At 49.4% G+C, this 22,731-nt stretch overlaps 4 protein-coding genes across 4 annotated transcripts; 3 read left to right on the top strand and 1 right to left on the bottom strand.

The window, feature by feature from the left end:
* Positions 1-3,552: 3,552 nt before the first annotated feature.
* On the top strand, positions 3,553-4,814 carry DFJ58DRAFT_811650 (uncharacterized protein). The gene is made up of 2 exons (XM_041391499.1): positions 3,553-4,288; positions 4,353-4,814. Exons 1-2 carry the CDS (start codon positions 4,000-4,002, stop codon positions 4,385-4,387), a joined length of 324 nt encoding a protein of 107 aa, XP_041238759.1. The 5' UTR covers positions 3,553-3,999; the 3' UTR covers positions 4,388-4,814.
* A 9,342-nt stretch (positions 4,815-14,156) lies between these two features.
* On the top strand, positions 14,157-15,714 carry DFJ58DRAFT_102853 (uncharacterized protein). The gene is made up of 4 exons (XM_041378610.1): positions 14,157-14,438; positions 14,495-14,747; positions 14,805-14,878; positions 14,927-15,714. The coding sequence occupies exons 2-4, from the start codon at positions 14,502-14,504 to the stop codon at positions 15,543-15,545; spliced, it is 939 nt and encodes a 312-aa protein (XP_041238758.1). The 5' UTR covers positions 14,157-14,438; positions 14,495-14,501; the 3' UTR covers positions 15,546-15,714.
* On the top strand, positions 15,392-16,596 carry DFJ58DRAFT_102782 (uncharacterized protein). The gene is made up of 2 exons (XM_041378609.1): positions 15,392-16,400; positions 16,451-16,596. Exons 1-2 carry the CDS (start codon positions 15,561-15,563, stop codon positions 16,472-16,474), a joined length of 864 nt encoding a protein of 287 aa, XP_041238757.1. The 5' UTR covers positions 15,392-15,560; the 3' UTR covers positions 16,475-16,596.
* On the bottom strand, positions 16,562-22,701 carry DFJ58DRAFT_811630 (uncharacterized protein). Its single transcript, XM_041391497.1, has 19 exons — positions 22,455-22,701; positions 22,283-22,404; positions 22,077-22,230; positions 21,918-22,025; positions 21,651-21,866; positions 21,465-21,590; positions 21,130-21,312; positions 20,133-20,526; positions 19,981-20,068; positions 19,763-19,859; positions 19,353-19,713; positions 19,150-19,301; positions 19,010-19,102; positions 18,703-18,957; positions 17,111-18,631; positions 16,898-17,089; positions 16,805-16,873; positions 16,774-16,780; positions 16,562-16,752 (listed from the first exon to the last, which is right to left on the bottom strand). Exons 1-19 carry the CDS (start codon positions 22,671-22,673, stop codon positions 16,718-16,720), a joined length of 4,392 nt encoding a protein of 1,463 aa, XP_041238756.1. The 5' UTR covers positions 22,674-22,701; the 3' UTR covers positions 16,562-16,717.
* Positions 22,702-22,731: the final 30 nt, after the last annotated feature.

The following is a 22,731-nucleotide window of genomic DNA, read 5'->3' as shown; positions in this document are numbered from 1 at the left end:
TGGGGAACTTGATGCTCAATGGGAAGACAATTTGGGAGGTGGTGGGTGGCCCGGGTTATGGTGCCATGACAAAAGAGTGCAGAGCTCGACGCTAGATCCGCTTGGGGAGTGTGTTGACGCCCTTGAAGACATTGATCGTGGTTATCCATCTATGGATGACTCGACTCGGGCGTTGAATGCCATTGTATGTATGTATACATACCACATATTTCTCTCTACGTTGGTCACACTTCGCAGAGGCGTCGACTGGGCATGCAACTGCATTTGCATTTCATTTCATTCAAATTTGACTATCACTGGTGGTTCGGATGTCTCGATACAAACTCCATATCTTAGCGCTCGCCGACGGATTTGGCGCAAGTAGTTACCATGCGGAGTACAATGTTGCGTGACGCGCAGATTCAAAACAACACCAAAGAAATCTGACTCGTTATGGTATCAAAGGCAACCTGACACAGTGAGAAAACAGACGTCATAATGAAATCCGGAATATACCATTCTCACGGCTCCCTTCACATCACGACCAGCACCCAGTCCCTACACTATCGAAAAGGTCAAGTCGCTATCCGCATACTATTATTCGTAGGGTCCCCAATAAAAAGGCAATCGCTCCGCACGGTCACAAGCCGGCACCGCCGACCCCTAGTGATATGTAAGACGGAACAAACCGAGGTGCATTGAAATTCGAACAGAAGTCACCTCGCTGCCACTAACAGCAAGACGGATCAATCAAATATAGGTGTCAGCTGCTAGGTCTAGTCATCACCCCCACTATCTCCTATCCTCGACTCTTATTTGCGCATTATCTCAAGGCTTATCGTCTACCCATCTGTGAAACACATCGTCCTTTCTCAATCAGGGACATCCCCCGCGAAGAGGCTGAGTCAAGCACGTCAGCCAGAAAGAGAGAAGCGCTGTTTGACTCATCGGCACGTATGAGACCTCTAGTGGGAGAGAAGGACCCACCACCATATGGTGCACAGCACCGCCAGGATGCTCTTTGGGAAGGTGAGTAGATCGTATTGAGATACCCACTGACTTACTCAACAAGAAGCAGGCGGGAATGAAGCGCTCCCTCCTCAATGGCAACAGTATATCGTGTCGAATGATAGAACACAATATCAAGACGACACCCTCATCATATCTTCATTGAACCAACCTTTACCAGGGGTACGACTAGGTGGGCAGAGAAATTGTCACCAGGAACGAGGGACTCATGAAGAAGCATAGATGCACTCGGACAACTCGTTGTTGCTGGATGCGAATGGCACATCTCACCACTTGGTCGGTCCTATTTCGTCAATCACAACACTCGGACCACATCGTGGAAGAAACCAGCACCAGAACGTCCAGTAGGGTGCTTGACACCGGAGTGCATCATCGAGGGTCACTCTGATTGCATATGGAGTCTGGTCTGTGTGGGCACCAGTTGCAATGTACTGAGCGCGTCAGAGGACTGTTCGATTCGCCAGTGGACAATAGACGGAGAGCCAGTGGGAAAGCCTTTGGATAGCCATGGGGCACAGGTAGGCCCGATGGCAGTATCGCCGGATGAAACAATGGTCGTAAGCGGAAGTCCAGATGGCAGATTATGGCTATGGAACATAGAGAAGGGCGGTATGGTTGGCGATCCATGGGAGGGGCACAATGGCCAAGTGAGGTGCCTCGATTGGTCTCCCAATGCCCTGGAGATAGCAAGTGGATCGGCCGACGGCACCATTCAACGCTGGAACCCGGATACTGGCCGACAAATAGCACCACCGATAGAGACCGGTCACGGCTGGGTGAATGCTGTCAAATATTCTTCGCAATGCGATAAATTTATGAGCGGCGGAGCGGACAAGATGATTCGTGTGTGGTCAAAGCACGGGCAGCTGCTTATGAAGATCAAGGGACATGAAGACATGGTGACGTCGTTGTGTTGGTCCAAGGATGGCGCATACATCTTCTCCACATCATTTGATCACACTATCCGAAAATGGCGATTGATTGACAGGGAGGAGCTCGTCGTTTATCGGGGTCATACCAACGCTGTTAGATCCCTCTGTCTGTCCCCTAATGAAGGCCATCTTGTTAGTGCGGCAAGGGACTACTCTGTTCGTATCTGGGATCTCAGGACGAATCAGCAAGTCGGAGATCTACTCTTGCATGACGACGAACCCTTGACTGTTGTCATGTCTCCCGATGGAAAATACATTGCCAGTGCTGGAAAAGACGCAAAAATTTATGTATGGAGCATAGAGACAGCGCTCAAACAGCAGGGTGTGCGTCTGCATAATGTTTCGACGTCTTTTCTATTTTCTAAAGGTATTGGTTGTTGCTCAGGGTGCGGATGATACTAATGAGAAGCTCGACACGAAGTCCAAGGCATGTCAGTTCCGTGTCTCTTTCCCACTCGTTCTCACCTTTTTACTAGAGACGTTCAATCCGACTGAGAGATGTGCGCCAATCGGTCATGAATAGTCTTATGTTTCACTGATCTGTGTTGTTAGAACCTTGCTTCCCGTCCAATCGTCTCCAAACTGTACGCGAACAACAGAGGCGTTGGTGCAGAAGTTGCTGCAGCCATGCAACGTACAGATGGCAATGAGACTGATAGCTCAGCGCAACCAGCTCAACCTGCAGCAGGGATACAAGGATCTGAAGGACGACCAACGGAAACAAGTGGTGGGACCGGAGAAGTTTCCTGTGAGGTTACCTGCTGTGGATTTTTCTTCGGTCATCGTCGTTCTACCCCGCGTTAGTCATGAGATTGGTAATGACTGTCTGTCATTCGACAATTTTGTCTCTTCCCTTACACATTTGGGATCTTACTTACACCTAGCTCGTACCGTCCGATGCACATCGCATGGTGTGTATCAAACCTTTAGATCATGCTCTGCTATCTATCATCCCATCTGTTACATCGCTGATTTCTTTGATCCGCTTCCACTTCCAGCGAACCACAATGAACCTGTCGATACAAGATAAATTACAACACAACACAACGCGAGTGTTTATCAACACACAATACTACTCTAGGTGTCCGCTCGAGGGCAGGCTGCAACACACGGAGAATGTAATTTCGTCGACAGGAAGGAACCTAGCAAAGAGGACTCTGAGTTGTCAAGTATAATACCCATTGCTCCGGGCCTCCAGCAACCATTTGGCAAGCAATCTGACGCCACGCAGTCATGAGGTCATTTGCTAAAACCCTCTATCGTTCGATGATATTCTCTCGTCCCTTTCGTGTGCATTTAGAACTGTCTCATACGCAGCTCGTGGCATCCGATGTATGGACATGACTGTTCAGTATTTTATTCTGTCTAGATGACTCCACGCCATTGTCTCATAATTTTCAGATCATGACTACTCGTCAGTAGTACTTACTACTTGGTGTTTAGAATCTACTAGAGAGCCGTCGTTGCTCCAATTGATGAGAATATAGACAGTCACTTTCGCAGCTGGTGGAGAGGTGGAGGAAGAGTTTTCGGAAGTGAAGTGAGCCCGGGGTTTCCCGCGGCATCGGTTTTGTATATTGGATGTTCGAGTAGTGCCTTCCTTCAAGCTCTAAAGTAATATGCAAGCCAAGCGGCTGTTTAAGCAGTGCGTGTCGATGCGAAGCGCATTCAACAACCAACGTTTCCTTCAACTTTTCCAAGGCTGATTCTCGACGCTCTCTCGAACGTGGCTGGGCGGTAAGTCTGACTTACTTACTTATCGACTTAAGTCTCTAATCCACCCCAATCATACTTGCCCAAGTGGCTGCAGCTATGAGACATACTACGACTTGCGACGAGGCCAACGGTTCAACGTCACTAGGCCAGGCTGCAGTGGGGGGTACAAGGCTCAACTGGTGGAACGAGAGAAGTCTCCTACGAAATTAACTGCTGTGGATTTTCATTTACGCGCCATTCTTCCTCGTCGGGTCAGTCATGAGGTCATTTTTGTTGAATTTCTATTGCTCTATGATTTTTCCTGTTTCCCTCCGTGTGTTTACGATCATCTCTTATCCCGGACATGCTGAATCTTCCATCGTCTTATTTCTGGATTTTTATACTTATTATTCACCTGTTGTATCACTGGCCATCGACCCCGGGCCGATACCGGGACTGTTTAGAAATCGCTCCAGCCCCAGCCTCCTACGTCCCGCATGATTTTGGGTACGTGGAAGGAGAAAAGGTAGAGAAAGACTTGGACACGTCATCGAAGCTTGTCGCTGTCCTTGCATTGACAGACATGAAGAAAGTGAGCGCTTTGCCTACATACACAAGAGATGGTTCAAGACAAAGGTCCATGATGTCGCATTCTGCGCATTCAAATGCCGTGTGTCAGTTTATGTCTGTATGCAAGTAGAGCAAAACTAAACGCACATCAATCCAGCATCAATTGGAACGCCTTCCTTTAGGCGCTCTACATGAGGTTTGCCTGAAGATGTGGAATCCCTGTTTCCACAACGGTTGCATCGTGTAAAGAGAGACGGACTAAGACATGTCGATTTTTAGTCTCCCCTAATCAGACCATATGGAAGGAAGACAGTCGTTCAGTCGACTTTTGGTGGTGGAAGAGTCGGAATCGAGTTAGGGAACTAGGCTGGTGTGAGTCAAATTTACGTCAATTTACCTTCTACTCTATCATCCTATAGCTCGTTACACTTCTTTGCACGTCAGCCTTCATCACATCTTATCGTCCCATCGTCATTCACATGTTCACACTAATTTCACGTCAAACCGAGATTCCCCCTCCGAGTCTAGTTCTCATGGAAACTTATGATCCATGCGTTAAGAAGTGTTGCAGATTGAATTTGCACCTTGCCTTGACGATCTGGATCACGATGAAGGGAAACAACGGACCGCATTACCCTGACCTATACTATATTCGAGTTCTTTCGAACAGCTTTTCAACTCGCTTCGAGCAGGGTGGTGTCTTTTAGATCCTGGCGTGTGTGAGCTAACATAAATGTTTCCTCCGGTTGAGATATTTTTCCCGCGGTACAGCGTACAGGTGCCGTGACCAATTCATCCACCAAACACTAACTTAAAGTGGGCGTCGGGGATGATGATATCTCAATATGTTCATTGGTTCAAGAATGTACGGCAATCGAGAGAACTGTCAATGACTCGCGGTCGCAAAGGGCGCATAAAAATACAGCATGCCCAACTGACTATTTAGCAGATCTATTCATCTCATCATCACTTCTACCATCTCTCCTCGCCTTCGACAATTCACTGTCCGGATCATTGAGCTCTGTCAACGTGTCTGCAAAGACAGCGGTATTTAAAAACTTTCTTCGCCAGCGTCATGGCCAAGTCAAGCGCATCAGCACAACGGAGAGATGGAGAACGAGTGATGTCGAACTCGCCGATTGTTAGGGCACCTCATCGGACGAAGGAGAGGGATCCGCCACGCTATGGTGCACAATATCGCCAGGATGCACTTTGGGAAGGTGAGTAACCACATTTTGATACCTATTGCCTTGCCTTACTCAACGAGAAGCAGGCGGGAATGAAGCGGTTCCTCCTCAATGGCATCGGTATAAGTTGTTGAATGATAGAATAGCATATCGAGATGACACGCTCGGAATAGCTTCATTGAACCGACCTTTACCGGGGTGCGACTAGGTTAGCGAAGAATCTGCCACTGACAACGAGATACTTATGATGAAACATAGACTATCCCGGACGACTCATTCCCGGATGTGAATGGCATATCTCACCATTCGGTCGGTCCTACTTCGTTAATCATAATACCAGGACCACATTGTGGAAGAAACCGACGCCAGAACGTCCACCAGGGAGCCTGGTGCCGGAGTGCGTCAACGAGAGTCATTCCAGAGTCATTTGGGGCCTTGCCTGCTTGAGTACCAGTTGCAATATACTGAGTGCGTCATGCGATGGTTCAATTCGTCAGTGTACAATAGACGGAAAACCAGTGGGGGGGCCTTGTAATAGTGACGGAAGAGCAGTGCGTTCAATTGCAATGTGTCGAGATGAATCAATGGTCGTGAGCGGAAGCGCAGATGGCAGGCTACGGCTATGGAACATCAGGAAGTGCAGCGTGGTCGGTGACCCGTGGGAGGGGCACGGCGGTCTGGTGATATGCATTGATTGGTCTCCTGATGCTCAGGAGATAGCAAGTGGATCGCAATACGGCACCATACGACGCTGGGACCCGGATACTGGCCGACAAATAGCAGCACCTATAGAGACCGGCCATGGGATGGTTTGCACTCTCAAATACTCTCCACAAGGAGACAAATTTGCGAGCAGCGGAGAGGACAGGTTGATCCGCGTGTGGTCAAAGGACGGCGAGCTGCTTATGGAGATTGAGGGCCATGAAAACGCAGTGACGTCGTTGTGTTGGTTCAAGGACGGTGCACACATTTTCTCCGCATCGTATGATGGCACCATCCGAAAATGGGGGTCGATTGATGGGAGAGAGCTCGTTATTTTTCATGGTCATACCGATGCCGTCTACTCCCTGTGTTTTTCCCCTGATGAAAGCTATCTTGTTAGTGCAGCAAGGGACTACTCAGTTCGCATCTGGGACCTCAAGGCCAATCAGCCGGTCGGAAACCCGCTCTTGCACGACGATGAAGTCTGGGTTGTTGTCATTTCCCCTGATGGAAAATATATCGTCAGTGGTGGATCGGATGCAAAGATATATGTATGGAGCCTGGAGGCAGCACTCAAACATACAGGCAATGATCATGTGAGTGTGTCTATGTGATATCAGCGTCTTTTCTGAGTGGGGTTTAATTGTCGTTCAGAGTGCGGGTGAGGGCGATGCAAAATCAGATGCAAAGCTCAAGGCAAGTCGTCTGTGCTTCCTTTTCGCGCTGTTTCTCACTGCTTTACCAGGGACGCCCAGCTCGACCGAGAGATGCTGTACGCCAATCATTTGTGAACACTCATATTCTTTGCTTATTCGTCTCGTTAGATCTTGCATGCTAGTCAGGTCTCCAAGCAGCAGCCCAACAACAGACTAGGAGGCTTGGCGAAATACGTCAGTATAATCTTTCGTTTTTTTTTTGGCTCTTTCAAGTCTAATACTGGTATAGGGCAAGGACTTCTGGGACGCTGATACCAACCCCATGGCTCGTCCCGGAGCTCCTCCTGCGAGCCCATGGTCTACCCTTCGTTGGCGCAGCCTGTTCAGTTCACTGCGTTTCAACACTCGACCTCCAAATGCGCCACAATCAATACAGCTGCCGCACCGGCGTTGGAATGTTAGGCCATTTCCTATAGGAGGCTCTATACGCAGCATTGAAGTAGCTCCCTGTCGTGAGGAAGATGTGAGTGTTTGACAATGCCAATATCCGACTCTCTTTAACAATTTTACAGAGATATGGTATTACCCCTGAGACTGATGCTGAAGCGGCCGCAGCTATGCAACGTACAAACAGCAACGAGGCTGACCGTTCAACGCAACCAGGTCAGCCTGAGGCTGTGCCGGGGACACAAGTATCTCAAGGACGACTGACGGACACACAAGGCTCGAGTGGTGGGATGGGAGAGGTTTCCTGTGAAGTTAGTTGTTGCGGATTGTTTTTTAGTTGTGGTCGTCCTACCTCGCATCAGTCATGAGGTTGTCTACTAAACTCTCTTTGTTGCCCCTTCGTCACCACAGGACATGTGGAAGCTTTGACGCACATAATCACACCCTTCAAATGTGAGAACCGGAGTTCTGTACCCAAGCTCGACACGGATTCTCACTCACAAGCATTGCGTTTAATAGTTTGCCTTGGACAGCCTTTGGTGCATTTTGCTATGTAGCGCGGTGGTGCGATGTCAAATTTAAGGGAATCACGTCAGATCATAATATCATTGCACAAGTTAAAGACATAACTGCTGTTGGCAACATGATAGACTCATCTGGACACTAGTTGTCAGGCCTGTAGCTGTTCAGAGTCTTCTCAAGATCTATAAGCGATTTTTGTTTGTACCTTGACGATCAAATTTGTACAGACGCATTGGGATTGGTAATGTGTGCAGTGTAAGATAGCTCGGATTCGAAGTCGTTTGCGAGAGACGTTGACAATTTGATGACATGTGTTTTTCTTTGGCGGCGACTGAACAGTGGATAGTAAAGCAGCAACCTGCAGCAACGTTGCACGCATATGCATCAGACTCACACCTTTCCACAAAAGTCTGATGGTCTACAACGATACTCGCCTGTCCCATGACAGCGCTTACCCACACATTCATCGTGCACTTTCCATGAGATTGGTAGCACGAGCAGTGCTGTTAAAGGCCAACAATTCTAATGAAAGCGCGATTTTTAATGAGTTCCGGGGACCGGCTCTGCGCGTGATTCCGATGAAGATGAATTTGGTAGAGGATTGTTAAATGAGAAAACCGAAACCAGTAGGGCCCCGGGGAGCCCGCGAAGTTGAGGATGAGATGGGCGGAGCGCTCGAAGCAAGGCTGTCAATACCTTTGGAAAGGATCATAAGAAACGCGCCTTCGAAGTGGAAATGCCCCCACTGCAGAGTTAGTAGTGTTTTGAGACTCGAGGATAGAGAGATTCGGCTGCATTGCGGAACACACAGAACTTGGGAGTCTGTAAGGAGCTACTGTCCTTTACACGCCGACCATTCCAACACACAGCTACGTCTTCAACAAACAGGAAGACTAAAGTAATAGAGTGAAAGTAGCAGTCCGGGTTTTTCCGGATTGGAGACGACGCGTCGCGTCATGGAACAGCGTTCGAGTAACATACGCACTCGAGCTGCTTGATCAAGAACACCTATAAATTGACCTTGAGATGCGTCAATGACGTCGACTTCCCCTCTCCGATGTGCGCACACTGAACCTGGCACAATACTTGGCCCTCCTCTCTCAATCGCTCTTCACCACCGCGACCCTTGCCCGTGTACTTGGATCAGCGTCCCTTCTCCTCATACACTTTTCTCTCTATATATTTCCTGTCCCCGTATCCCACGTACTGACAGCACCCTCGGGGAAGTTAGATCCGCTTTCTGAAACACAGCTCTTCCAAGATTGTTGGATTGCTCTTACTCACTATTTACAGTGCACGGAGTCGAATCTCGATGGATGCACCGTGATTCAAGGAATCTTCATTGATAATATATATATAACGAATTGATATGCATTGAAGTGCTCCAAAATTCCGAACCGAGGTCATCCAGGGTCATCCGTTTCAACGGTAACACTCAGGTCGCTAATGACATCGCGGCGGTGTAAGGAAAGGTGCCTGGAAATACAGCACGCAGAACTGAGCGTCTTGCGGGTCTCTTCATCACCTCCACCCTCTCGCCCTTGGCTGTTGATTTTACGCAGTATCAGGCTTGCATAACTGTCCACTTCGTCTGGAGAAACACGTCCTTTCTCGATCAACGTCATGCTCTGCGAAGAGGCCGAGACGAGAGCGACAGAGCCACCACCATATGGTGCACAACACCGTCAGGACGCACTTTGGGATGGTGAGTAACCCTGTTGTGATACCCACTAAGTTACCCATGAAGAACCAGGCGGGAACGAGGCGCTTCCTCCTCTGTGGCAACAGTTTGAGGTGTTGGATGGTACAACACAATATCAAGACAACACGCTCATTATAGTTTCATTCAACCGGCCTTTGCCAGGAGTGCGACTAGGTGAGCAAAGAATGTGCCACTAGGAGCGACGAACTCACGGTTGAGCATAGATTATCTTGAACAACTCGTTCCCGGATGCGAATGGCATATCTCACCCCTCGGTTGATCTTACTTTGTCAACCACAACACTCGGACCACATCATGGAAGAAACCAACGACAAAACGTCCAGCAGAGAGCTTGATGCCGGAGTGCATCATCGAAGGTCATTCCGAATGCATATGGAGTCTTGCTTGCATGGGCAACAATGGCAATATATTCAGCACATCGAATGATGGTTCCATTCGTCAGTGGAAAAGAGATGGAGAGCCAGTAGGAAAGCCTTTGAATAGCCACGGGGCACGGATAGGCTCAATGGCACTATCTCCGGATGAAACAATGGTCGTGAGCGGAAGTGCAGATGGCAGACTACGACTGTGGAACATAACGAAGGGCAGCATAGTTGGCGAACCATGGGAGGGGCACAATGATGCAGTGAGGTGCCTCGATTGGTCTCCCACTGCTCTGGAGATAGCAAGTGGATCGGAAGATGGCACCATACGACGCTGGAACCCGCATACTGGCCGGCAAATAGCACCACCGATAGAGGCTGGTGACAGTTGGGTTTATGTTGTCAAGTACTCTTCACAAGGCGATAAATTCACGAGCGGCGGGGGGGGACAAGAAGATCCGCGTGTGGTCAAAGGATGGACAGCTGCTCATCGAGATCAAGGGACATGAGCACCCGGTGATGTCATTGTGTTGGTCAAAGGACGGCGCACACATATTCTCCGGGTCAGTCGATAACACCATCCGAAAATGGCGGTCGACTGATGGAGAGGAACTCGTTGTTATTCGGGGTCATACCAACACCATCGAGTGCATTTGTCTTTCCCCCAATGACACGCATCTCGTTAGCGCATCAATGGACTACTCAGTTCGCATCTGGGACCTTGAGACCAATCAGCCAGTCGGAAATCCACTCTTGCATGATGACGAAGTCTTGTCTGTTGCCATATCCCCTGATGGAACATGCATTGCCAGTGCTGGAAAAGAGGCAAAAATTTATGTATGGAACATGGAAGCGGTGCTCAAACAGAGTGATGACCAAGTTGCCGTGCGTATGCCATCTCGTTATCGGCGCTGTTTCTAAACACATTGTGGATATCATTCAGAGTGCAGATGATGCTAATGTAAAGCCCAACGCGAAGTTCAAGGCAAGTCAGTTCTGTTTCTCTTTCACACTTGATCTCACTTCTTTACTAGGGACGTCCACCCCGATCGAAACAACAAATCAATATCAGAGGTTCGGCGAGATATGTTCGTGTGATTTTTTCGATCTTTGGGTCTTATTAACTTGATTTTGATACAGGGCAATGACTTCTTCGGCAACGATGCAAACCCCAACGCCCCATCTGGGAGCCCATCGTCTCTTATTCGTTGGCGTCATTTTCTCGATCCCATTCATTTCGGTACTCGGCCTGCAAATGCACTTCGACCAATACCGCGCCAGCCCCGACAATGGAATTTCACCTTATTTCCTGTAGGTGCCTCCAGCCGCATCGTCGATGTGGCTCCTGGTCGCAAGAAAAATGTGAGTAGTTCCCATCACTCCTTTTTGATGCATTGAAATTGATCCATGTGCAGAGAATTGCAATCGCCCCTCCCGCCAAGGCAGAATTGGATGCAGCTATGCAACGTGCGAATGGCAACGAGGCCGGCGGTTCAATGCGACCAGGCCAACCTGCGCCGGGGACACAAGGGTCTCAAGAACAACCGACACAAATTCAAACTCAATTTCAAGGCTCGACCGGCGGAACGGGAGATGTTTCCTATGAAGTTAACTGCTGTGGACTCTTATTTAGTTGTCGCCGTCCCACTCCACGTCAGTCATGAGCCTGTCGTTTGCTGAAACACTCCCTGTCAATCGAAGATTTCCTCTCCTCCCTCTCGGGTACGTCTATGGAATATTTTGCACCCAGCTATCACACCCATGTTATCGTATTATTTCTTGGATTACAACTGTACTCGTGACCGATGTTCAGACTTACAGTGACTACTAGAGAGGTGCCATTGATTTAAATCTCACTACCCCTTAAAGCACCCTTACAAGCGAATCACTCTTTCCAAGTCCCTGCATATCTACCTTCCTGATGGCTTCAGCAATACCGTCAACAACAAAGTGTCTCGCCCCCTCTTTTTTTCTGAAATGTCATAAGCGACATCAACGCCGACAAAATCTACGTTCCTCGTAAGGGTCCTACCACGCTTTCTGGAAGGACCTTGTTCGCACTTGCACTTACGTGTCGTGCGTTCTCGGAGCAAGCATTGGATGTTCTCTGGCAGTCAATTAAACGAATCATTCCCCTCATGCGATGTGGTGGAATCATCAGTGTACCACCCAAGACAACACAGAGAGGCGACAAAGACTATCACATCGTTAGTGTTTCTTTTCGGCTTTCAAGGCAAAAATGCATAAATATTAACAGAGGCATAGATTCTAACAGAGTCTCAGCTTGTCATCACCAATCGCCACGCAACTCGCATCCGATATTTGAGCATGACGTGGCATGATTGGCCTGTCTAATCCTTTTCATAAAACCTAGCATACTCCTCGAAGATTTTGAGGCCAACTTGCGAGGCTTGGATATCGTCTGTTTTGTCATACAGTCATTCAACATGAAACTTCACGAGCTCGTCCACTTTCTCCACCATCATCGCTTACATGTAATCACTCATTCTAATTCGTCCGATGAAAATCGAAAGGCAAGATCGTTTGATTAATTATGAGCGGTGGGGCTTGGAGCAATGGCATGGTGTATTTCGAAATCCGGTACACGGTCTTTCCAAGGTCCCCATGTACGATGTTGGGTCGGCGACGCGGAACCAAATTTCTCCCTGCTTTCTATTCAGGCTTGTCCTTCGACATTCGTGAAACTCGGGAGTTTTAACCGATCTAGCAATGACGAAAGGTTGCAACGTTGAGTCGGTAGTCGTGAAATTTTCATGGGGCGCGCTTGAATATCCTGAATGGGACAATAGACATATCACTTCCGCAGAGCCACGGAATACCATTACAATTCTGCAGAGTGGAGGTGCCAGTGTAATTTGATTCTCGGTTGGTACAACGACCTACTGTGTGTTATCATATTCCAGTAACAATTGATGGCTTAGATAGTAGCATACTGAGTGCATCAGTGCGCCGCAGACACGCATTGTCAACACTATGGTGGTGAGGTGTTCGAGGTTAGTAAGTGCCACTGTTGGCGAAATACTTATTTGCCGTGCTCGTCAGTTTTCAGACCATTGAGAATCTGCTGGAAGTTGGGTGAAAAAAGGACCCAGTATAATGCCCGTTCTCGTGGGCCAGTAAGTCGTACCCAGATCAACTACAAGTCGAGTGTTCAGAGTGAGGGAAGGGATTGAGAGCAAGCGGGAAATGCCGTCGGCGCCAAGTCGGCATTACTGACCATTATTAGCTTGGCTGAAAAAGTCCATGCTACCTTCCATCTTGACAACGTTAATATTGTAAAGCTGGTCGAATGACACATTAGATGTCGCCCTCTTGGTATCCCATTGCAAATCTCGCACACTTATCCGGCATCGATCAGGAGGTAACCCTTCAATGAAACCTGTCCACTGACTCGTATAGCAGCCCTGCTTCTCAAGTCGATGGACAGGTTTCGCAACGGGTCAGTGCAGACAGAGATAGGAGCGGTGGCAAGACCTCTAGATGTTGAGGATTTGCATGCTATGGCACTCTAGGCGATTGCTCTGGCCTTCTTCCCACTGTTCTCGCAAACGGTAAGGTGCCTACAGTTCCCATCGGGTACAAGGGGGTCGCATGAAATACTCGCACTTCCATCCTTCTGCGTCCACCATGACTGTGAGTAGATTGGAGGGAAAGAGGTCGATGGATCACTGGCATGTCTGTCCAATCTGGGTGCGCTTCTAGAACACTTGGAATTTGAAACATCTATTGATTATTTCGTTAGAAAACCTAAGTAACCTTTTTCAAGGCATCACGCCAGGTGCTGCGGACCAATAATCTAAAATGATGGTGCATAGTGACGGTGCGATGAATTCGACTGAGAGACAATGAGAGGCCAAAGGTTCTCAGGGGGACTCACAGCCAGTTGTGTCAGTCATCAGCAACTGCAGTGCCGGCATTATGCTGCCCGAGATCGGCTACAACTTGGATAAACGTTCAGCCTACGACTGCTCCGATCGTTATTGGTTTGGCACGACTGGTAGAGTGAATGATCTCAGGCCTGAACTATGACAACCCACCTCAAAGGGAGGCAGCTGGGAGTGATATCATGATCGATCGATGGCCCATGGCACGGAGTATTTTGAAACCCGGTCCGCTATGACCGGATTGAACCTGATTTACTTCCGCTGACCAACGCTTCCAACTTTCTATCTATAGGGTTCATCGTCCTTTGATGTTACCATATCCTAGTAATTGCAATGTGAAGCACCTGCAATCACCCCAATGCATGAATGTTAGTAGATAAGTTACCAGGTTTCTTAAAGGGATATATGGTGGGATGAAATTAAGCTGTGCAAATTTGAACTTTGAAGTTTCCGAGTCGTGCATCTTACGCCGTGTCACAGTTTCTGCCGCAGGCCCGCCAGTGCTAGTGCTCCGTGTTGGCCTCGTTCCATCATATAAAATTAGCGATACCCAGTACAATTTCCGTTATAAGTTCGTTCTTCACTGGATTGCCGGTGACTAGTTATACTGTCGAATCACCATCACTCAACGAGTGAAGCTGTAGAAACTAGTCAAACTCACATCCCCCTTGCGACGCCCCTCCTCGTTTTCTGGTTGAAGTGTCCGTCACGGGTGTATGTATAAATCTGGTGCGCTCCTTCGATCTTGTAATTAAAATCTTGACTGACTATCATGTCTATCAAAGGCCCGTCATGGCTCAACCAGGAGGACATTGGCACCCCAATCCACAGCTCATGCACCAACATTCTATTCCACAGGGTTGGCAAGGCACCTGGCCCCCACCAGCCGGCGTTGCTCTTCCTCCAAACTTCCCTGGTCCACCACCTATGCCACCTGGCGCCAACACCCACCCCCATTGGAAGGCTGGCTTCTGGCAGTATAACCCTGCCCATAACATGAATGCAGGTCCTGGTGTTTCCCTGGGCACCCGGAATGGGGTGGGCTCAGAATGTCCCTGCTAACTTTAACCCTTACAAGCGCGTCCCCGCGTCCAGCAAGCCCGAGCTATTGGAGGACACAGCTCACCGAAAATGGTCTTGGTTTGGAGAACATGGTCCGTGCGAGGTGCGTGCGTGGTTTGGCCTTCAGAAATGATCTAGCTTGAAGGACACTGTAGAACAGATCGAGATCGAGAATCTACCAGAGATGCACAAGGGGATGCTGCGCCACAAACTCCGTGGATATGGAATCCTCCGAGTCTGTTACCGACAGATGGAGCAGACCGTGCTACCCCGACAAAGGCCTTCAGAGATGGTCGGAGCTCGCAGGATAGTATTCGGAGTAATTCGACCCCGACCAGTTATGGGCCCCCACAACAAAGAGGTTCACAGGATAGCCATAACGCTACAAGCACGGGCACACCTGTACGAGACTATTTTTATAGTCATCCAGCCTCAAGACATGGTTCTCTAGACAGCCTCAGCTCCCGCTCACAGGGGCTGAGCCAACATTCCATCTCTTCGGCAACTCCGCCACCACCATCACTCGCACGGTCGTATAGGTTCGATTTATTCAAATCGGACATCATCCGGACCGCAATATGTGCCCCCCTTTCCAGCACCGCCATCTTCATCTTCGTCTACATCAACGGCTATGTCGTCATTGGCAACTCGCTCACAACAGCCTCTTCATGCGCCCATGTTCACGAGAGAGCCAGAGTCATTTACGACCAGACCAGACCTTCAAACGACATCCTCATCCAATGTTGTGCGGACCCCCTACACACTATCAAGTGACACGCAGACATACGGATGAAGCTCTCGACCATCCGTCACGCTCGTTTTCAGCGCCTAGCGCGAGCGCGAACACTTCAGCGTCTGCTTCCCGTGGGCTTTCAGTGCCGGAAACCCGTTTCGCGGCATCATTCACTCCCAACCACGTCCTCACCGTCCTCTATTGGTTCGCTGTCCACATTTACGGAGGATATGGGTAGTGTACTGAGCCCCCTCATTAATTCCGTACAAAGATCTGCTACTGGTTCGTTATCACGGAGTAGGACAGAACCTGTAATTCCGCAGGCCCATCTATCAACCATTCCAGAGTCTATGTCGTCATCTTCCCATTCGAGCTCAGATGACTTCTTTTATCCTCTACTTGTACCTCCAGATTCTGATGAGGAATCGCCAGAATCATCGCCTTCGCGTCAGCGTGTTCGCACGCGAGAGATCGAACGTGAACGGGAGAGAGATCGCGAGCGACGCAGGGACAGGAGCCAATCGTACGAAAGAGCGAGTCGGCTGACGCCATACAACAATAACTCGCGGTCCTCGAATCCTCTCCCGCCACCGCCAATGGAGCGCCCTAACCCTGCTGCGTCTGCACCGCCTCATCAGTCCCCAGAGCCTGCGCACTATACGCGACGCGTACGGAAGGGGTTCTGGAACCGACGCGGGGACCACCTCACGTCGAATATGTGTGTCGTCTATGTACCAGAGGACAGGGCGTATCCTGCGGAATTGCAGCATTACCCCAGCGAGACGGAAGGATATAAAGATCAGTATGGTGCCTTTGTGCCGTATCTGGCTGAGAGGCCAGAGTTACCTACGAGTTTGCCGTATCATGGACGGCCTCCAACACAGCCGTATGACAGCGTGAGTGTTGTGCATTTTTATTCGTCGATAACATAGCTTACGTGACTTAGTTTGTCATCTACAGTTATCATTGAGGATGAGAGGGATAATTTACTCATAGTTGTTGCAACCGATGCGTGGGATACCAAAGCATACATACAACAGATCTATTACATTGTATAATAAGTAGATTCATAAATTCCAGACAAGGCAAAACACTACAGAGGATATTGACACTAGTACAAGTCGCAGTGCACAGATGGTGGAACAAATGGAAAGAAGCAAGCCTTGAGAGCAGGCATAAAATAAGATGAAAGAACATATCAACGAATGGGTGATCACAGAAATTCTAGCCCAATGCTACCATGCTGTTCTCGCATGTGGTCATAGATACCATCTCCCTTCGGGAACGTTGCTAGACATACCCAGCAGATATGCGTTTGGCATCTAACGCAGGTCATGTGGTTACAACCTTCGCTGCGTTCTATAGGAGTCTTGCAGCCAGGGCAATTTTTGACATCATGAGTGGCTGCCCATTCATGGTACAGCTTGTCCTCTGCATGGTCCCGCTCTTCGCAGGTGAACCCATCGTGAGCCTCCGTATTGCAACCAGAACAGATGCGAACTAAACAAGATGGGCATTGGAGAATTGAGCCGCCGGAAACTGCACGATATACCTGAGCGCAGTCTGGTGTTGGGCAGTGGTGGAACTCGTCCGTCCGCGCGTGAACGTACGACCAGAATGACGCATCACACAGGGACGCGAAATCCTCACCAGATAGGATCTTTTGGGCAAGGGCGATAGAGATGCGTTCGGTACATGAGGCGTCATCACCGAGGCAGGTGAGAGGGAATGCCTTGTTTTCGACTGCAGACACGAGGTAACTCTCGAGGCAAGACGTGCACCAAGTATGCCCGCAGGTGAGAATGGTTGGAACTGATGCTTCAGTGAAGCAAACGGGACAGACAGAGCGTGGGGATGGGATGGAGGTGTCTGTATAACGGCTTTGTATCTTCTCTACTGCTTCACAGGCAATGCGGTAAGCCTGCTCGTTACCTCGCACGACAAGATTGCGCTGATCTGAGACGTGATGTACGTAGCAGTTCTCAGGACCAAGTGTTTTCTGGAGGGTTACGAGGTGTGTGCCGACAAATGGACCAACTACCCTGCCTGATAGAGGGATGCGCCACCGTTGTCGCGCCTGTAATTCTTGGAACCGCGTCATAATATCTCGTCGAGCAAGCTGACGCTGTTTTATTGGGCCCAAAAGCAGGATTTTGCCCATCCGAGTTCGTAATCCAATTCCAGGATATCGGCTCTCTAGCTCACGAAGGAATAAGTAGCCGGATGGATCAGAAAAGAATCTGTCCCATATGGGTTTCCTTTGGAGAGTCACGACTTCACCATGTTGAAGTTGTTCAAATTCTGCTTTGGCAATCCCAAGATTGCTCAAGTTTTCAGCCGAGATCCTGATGTGAACAGGTCCATCAGGCGACATGAGGCGGTCAACAAGAGTTACGTCATGGTTGAACCTTGTCCGCCACGTCCACCGAAGGCGAGCAATGTCTCCTTCCAGCATCTTAAACTTGCTCAACGGTAACGAGAAGTTGAGCGACTGCACGTGCCGAGCGGATATAAAAGTTTTTCCTCCAATTGCACGAGGACGTTGGCCATCCAGATGATCCTTGGCATTGCTGGCGTCAGCGTGAGTCTCAAAGATTGCCCAAACGAGAACGGTGCCGTTCCAGATAGGAAGAACTAGATCGAAATTTGACACATTGCCGCATGAGTGCAATATCCGAAGTACTGCATGGCGAGCGCTGTCGAGTGACTCGTAATTGGGGCGTTCGAGCAAGATCGACTCTGCGTTGCCGAACTGCTCCAGATCCTTTCTCTCTGCATCGGGGGGAAGATGAGAAAACATAACGCTATAAACACCAACTGCGGGTAGGCCCTCGTACAAAGCGGCTGAGAGAACGTTGTCCTTCATCACAAATCCAGTGGCGGCTGCAATCGCAGCTTTGGCTTCATTAAGGGTTACGTACCCTGCGTAACCAACCCGCTGGGGCGCATTCCAGGTAATACGGACAGCGGTGTCCCTGAGCACTGTGGTACCGCGCACGGTAGTGTTCAAAGACGGCTTCGCAGTGAGTTTTCTTCCCTGAAATTGGCGTCCATGAAGGGCCATCGAAGCCTCCATAGCTTGCGCTGCGGTGGAAAATTGCACTCTGACGGTCAACCGCTTGGCACCCTTTCCGTCCGGAATACATAATTCATCAATTTGGTATGCTTCCAAAGGGAGCGAAGTTGGGATTCTTTGACGTGCGGTGACACGTCTCCAAGGTGTACCCACCGTGTTTCAAACCCAGTGGTCACGTCCTGTATATCGAAACCGTCACGTAGTTTCACTGTGATATGATCCGCAATTGTCACTGGTAGGACAAAAACCTCATTTCGACGTGTGGTAGGGGGCGGCACGCTGGACGGCGAGTGTCGTGATAGGGAGTTGCCAGACGCTGGTGCGTTATCGGCATGAGTATTCCGAACTGGTGACGGAGCATTCGTTTGCGACATGTTCTAGTAGTATATGTTAGAGAGTTGAGTGTATTACCAAGCTTGCACAACTCACATCATTGGCACGTTTGTGGAGGTAACGACAAGGGTGACGCATGCACCGACCTTCCAACCAATCATAACAAACTTTCGGCTGGCGACCATCGGGCTTCACAGGATAAGTGCCAGAAATGAGGCATGAGAGGAATAACATACATTATTGAATGTCTGATCCTGCGTGGTTTCTGGTGTGCTATTAGTCGAATCTGCCTGAGAAGGTTGTTTTGAACTGGGGGATTTCGTTTGAGAGGGTAGAACTTGTGTCATAACGGAGCTGGATGTGCCAGAAGACGGGGAGTGAGTTGAGTCTGCGGGTACCGAAATGAGTTTGTTACATTCGGCTAGCTAAGCTAAAATACCTTGATGTGTGCCTCGAGCAGCACCGTTTCGAACAGGTGCTTGATTCTTAACAGAACCTTCGGGCGCTTGGACGTCCTCTGGAGTTTTGCCATTTCGTTTGAGTGGTTGATCATTCATGGGATGGTCTGGAACTTGAGCACGAGTGTTGCCGTTTCGAACAGGTAGTTGATGTTTAACAGGATGGGCAGGAACTTGCACGCCGTCTCGGGCATTGCCGGTTCGAACAAGTGCTTTATCTTTAAGGGGACGGTCAGGACCTTGCATGCTGTCTCGAGTGTTGCCATTGGAAACAGGTGGTTGGTCTTTAGCGGGACCTTGGATGCTGCCTTGAGTGTTGTCATTGGGAATTTGCGAAATGTTCTGATACCATATGTTAGGGAGTGTGTATTACCAAACTTAAAGAACTCACATCATTGGGACGTTCGTGTGGATAATGGCAGGCGGGACGCTGGCATCGACCCGCGCAACCAGTCAGGACAAACTTCCTTCGGTTGGCGACCATCGGGCTTCACGAGATGAGCGCCAGAAATGAGACAGGAGAAGAATACACATACGTTGCTGGATGTCGAGTGCCCCATGGATTTTTGTGTGGTATTAGTCGAAGCCGCCTGAGAATGTCGTCCTGACCCACGGGATTTTGTTTCCGAGGGTGGAACTTGTGTCATGGAGCGCTGAGCACTGCCGGACGTGCTAGAAGATATAGGCCGAGTTGAGTCTGCGGGTATTGGGATGAGTTCGCTACAGTCGGCTAATTATGCTAAGGTAAGCAGGTAGAATACCTTGATCTATTGCGCCTCGAGCGCCGCCGTTTCGAACAGATGCTTGACTCTTAACAGAACCGTCGGCAACTCGAACGTCCTCTGGAGTTTTGCCGTTTCGACTAGGCGGTTGGTCGTTCATGGGGCGGTCGGGAACTTGGGCACAAGTGTTGCTATTTCGAACAGGTGGTTGATCCTTAACAGGACCAGCGGGAACTTGCACGCCGTCTCGAGTTGTGCAGGTTCGGACAGGTGGTTTATCTTTAATGGGACGCTCGGGAACTTGCACGCCGTCTCGAGTGTTGCTATTTCCAATAGGAGGTTGATCTTTAATGGGACCGTCGGCAACTTGCACGATGTCTCGAGTGTCACTGTTTCGAACAGGTGGTTGATTACTGACGGGACCGTCGGAACTCTGAGCAGTAGGTCATCATTACGCTCAAATTATGACGATGTCGAACTTGCCTGATGCTCATGGGCGAAAGGACACGGCCACCGAGTACATTCCCCATTCAGCCAACGGTTTGCAGGTGAGATTGGTCGGTATTTGTTATGAGCATAGGGACACCATCTGCCACGGTCACAGAAACCAGCGAACCATTTCCTGCACATTTCATCCTTCTTCGAAGTTGACGAACTTCTCGTATCCTGCTGGCCGAGAGAATCAATACAGCCGTCAGTACTAGAGACAAACCAACGCCTACCGTAGCAAAATTCGACGGCATTGGCGCAGTCGATTCTCCGAAGGACAGATTCGGACTCGACGGTCGTGATCCCCCACGAACGGATGGCAGCTTGACGCTGTTCAAAGAAATTGGTGAGATTGGAGGTTGGGGGGTTTCTTCGTCTCGAGTGTTGCCATTTCGAATAGGAGGTTGATCTTTAATGGGACCGTCGGCAACTTGCACGACGTCTCCAGTGTCACCGTTTCGAACAGGTGGTTGATTACTGACGGAACCGTCGGAACTCTGAGCAGTAGGTCATCATTACGCTCAAATCGTGACAATGTCGAACTTGCCTGATGCTCATGGGTGAAAAGACACCTCCGCCGAGTGCACTCCCCTGTCAGCCAAAGCTTGCAGGTGACATTGAGCGGTATTATTTTATGAGCATAGTGGCACCGCCTGCCGTAGTCACAGTTACCAAAGAACCATTTCCTGCACATTTCATTCTTGCTCGAAGTTGACGAACTTCTCGTATCCTGCTAGCCGAGAGAATCAATACAGCCGTCAGAACTGGAAACAAACTAACACCCACCATAGCAGAATTCGACGGCATTGGCGCAGTCGATTCTCCGAGGGACGGATTCGGACTCGACGGTCGTGATCCCCCACGAACGGATGGTAGCTTGACGCTATTCAAAGAAATTGGTGAGACTGGAGGTTGGGGGGTTTCTGGTTTATTTGTGACGGGTTCAAGATCTGCGACTAAGATCTCAGGTCTGGATGCTTCACGAGAGTTTTCTTTACGAGTCTTTTCCTATAGCATCGATGACTAAATCAACTTTTCGGAAGCCCGAAATGATTGGCTACTACTTACATCCGCCTTGGAAGGTGGAGGAAGGCTGGCGTGAATTGATGCTACAGGTAATGCGACACATCGGCCAGCAGGTGACTGCAAACCTGGGGGTCGCTTGGGTGGTTCAGCTGGTGCTTTCAGTGTTTGCATATGGTCACCCGACGTGACTCCAAGCGGTCGGAGGGTGTCACGATGAGACATAGGTGCTGCCGCAGTTGGTGGTGTTTGCAATGTGTGCTTAATAAGTACTAATGAGTGTTTTCGTACAAAGGAATAATTGAATCGTACTTGATCAATGTGAGGATGAGGTTCAGTAGGAGGTTGCGGGTGCGAGGTACTTGGTAGGATGCCAATGTTAATGCCCTCGGCAGACAGCGCAGCTTTTATATCTAGCATCTAGCGCCCATGAAAAACTGCGGCTCTTAGGCACGTGTAATGTTGACTCACAGGTCCCGGTGAATGTGGATTCTGGTAAGTCAACGATGGCGAGTCAACAATGAAAGGACTCGTGTCGGGTCTTCGTCCACAGGTGGAAGTCACAGGATTACACAATTGTTTGGGGAAAGCTGAATAGTCAAGGCTTGGATTTGGCTTACCCATCCTGTGCCACACAAATGAAGACACTTTCGAAGAGGGGTAATAGCATGACTCACGATGCTGCCTGTTGCTTCAGAAATCGAGGCGGCATCACGTAAGGAGGTGGTTTATCACTTTGGGGATGGGCCATAGATGTACGACAACTAGACGGGTGGACCTGAGGTTGTCCACAAGAGTCCTGAATCTAGTTAGTGGAGTACGATGCAATGAATATGCCAGACGATGTACCTCGTTACCTTTGGGTGCTACATATAGTTGTGATCCTTTATTATGATCAGAGACTGTGATGGGTGTAATTGAGGGCTGTTCTTGTCCGCAAGACTGTAGATGTCTTTGATGCTTGGATGCATAGGTGTCCGTTGTCTTGTTGTGTGGGACAACACGGCGAGGATTGCGCCTGGGTGGTGGAAAGATTTTGGAGTCCCTACGGACATCGTGTGCAAGCATGACAGCTCACAACATACGACAAAGAACAGAAGCTTAGTTGGTGGACCTTAGACGCTGA

The sequence above is a fragment of the Suillus subalutaceus genome (genome assembly GCF_016647625.1).
Source record: "Suillus subalutaceus strain FC151 chromosome Unknown DFJ58scaffold_142, whole genome shotgun sequence".
In the NCBI taxonomy this organism is placed as follows: domain Eukaryota; kingdom Fungi; phylum Basidiomycota; class Agaricomycetes; order Boletales; family Suillaceae; genus Suillus; species Suillus subalutaceus.
Note: the sequence above shows the minus strand (reverse complement) of the source record. Positions and strands in the feature narration are given on the sequence as shown.

What these genes read in the sequence shown, in the direction of transcription:
- DFJ58DRAFT_811650 (XM_041391499.1), top strand. Translation starts at nt 4,000, where the DNA reads ATGCTGAATCTTCCATCGTCTTATTTCTGGATTTTTATACTTATTATT. An exon ending in AAGGTCCATGATGTCGCATT is followed by an intron (nt 4,289 to 4,352) that starts CTGCGCATTCAA and finishes AACTAAACGCAC; the next exon opens with ATCAATCCAGCATCAATTGG.
- DFJ58DRAFT_102853 (XM_041378610.1), top strand. Translation starts at nt 14,502, where the DNA reads ATGGCTCAACCAGGAGGACATTGGCACCCCAATCCACAGCTCATGCAC. An exon ending in CCCTGGGCACCCGGAATGGG is followed by an intron (nt 14,748 to 14,804) that starts GTGGGCTCAGAA and finishes CCCCGCGTCCAG; the next exon opens with CAAGCCCGAGCTATTGGAGG. An exon ending in ACATGGTCCGTGCGAGGTGC is followed by an intron (nt 14,879 to 14,926) that starts GTGCGTGGTTTG and finishes AGGACACTGTAG; the next exon opens with AACAGATCGAGATCGAGAAT.
- DFJ58DRAFT_102782 (XM_041378609.1), top strand. Translation starts at nt 15,561, where the DNA reads ATGAAGCTCTCGACCATCCGTCACGCTCGTTTTCAGCGCCTAGCGCGA. An exon ending in CAACACAGCCGTATGACAGC is followed by an intron (nt 16,401 to 16,450) that starts GTGAGTGTTGTG and finishes TACGTGACTTAG; the next exon opens with TTTGTCATCTACAGTTATCA.
- DFJ58DRAFT_811630 (XM_041391497.1), bottom strand. Translation starts at nt 22,673, where the DNA reads ATGCTTGCACACGATGTCCGTAGGGACTCCAAAATCTTTCCACCACCC. An exon ending in CACCAATTTCTTTGAATAGC is followed by an intron (nt 21,313 to 21,464) that starts GTCAAGCTACCA and finishes CTCGGCTAGCAG; the next exon opens with GATACGAGAAGTTCGTCAAC. An exon ending in TCGGAAACAAAATCCCGTGG is followed by an intron (nt 19,860 to 19,980) that starts GTCAGGACGACA and finishes CATCTCGTGAAG; the next exon opens with CCCGATGGTCGCCAACCGAA.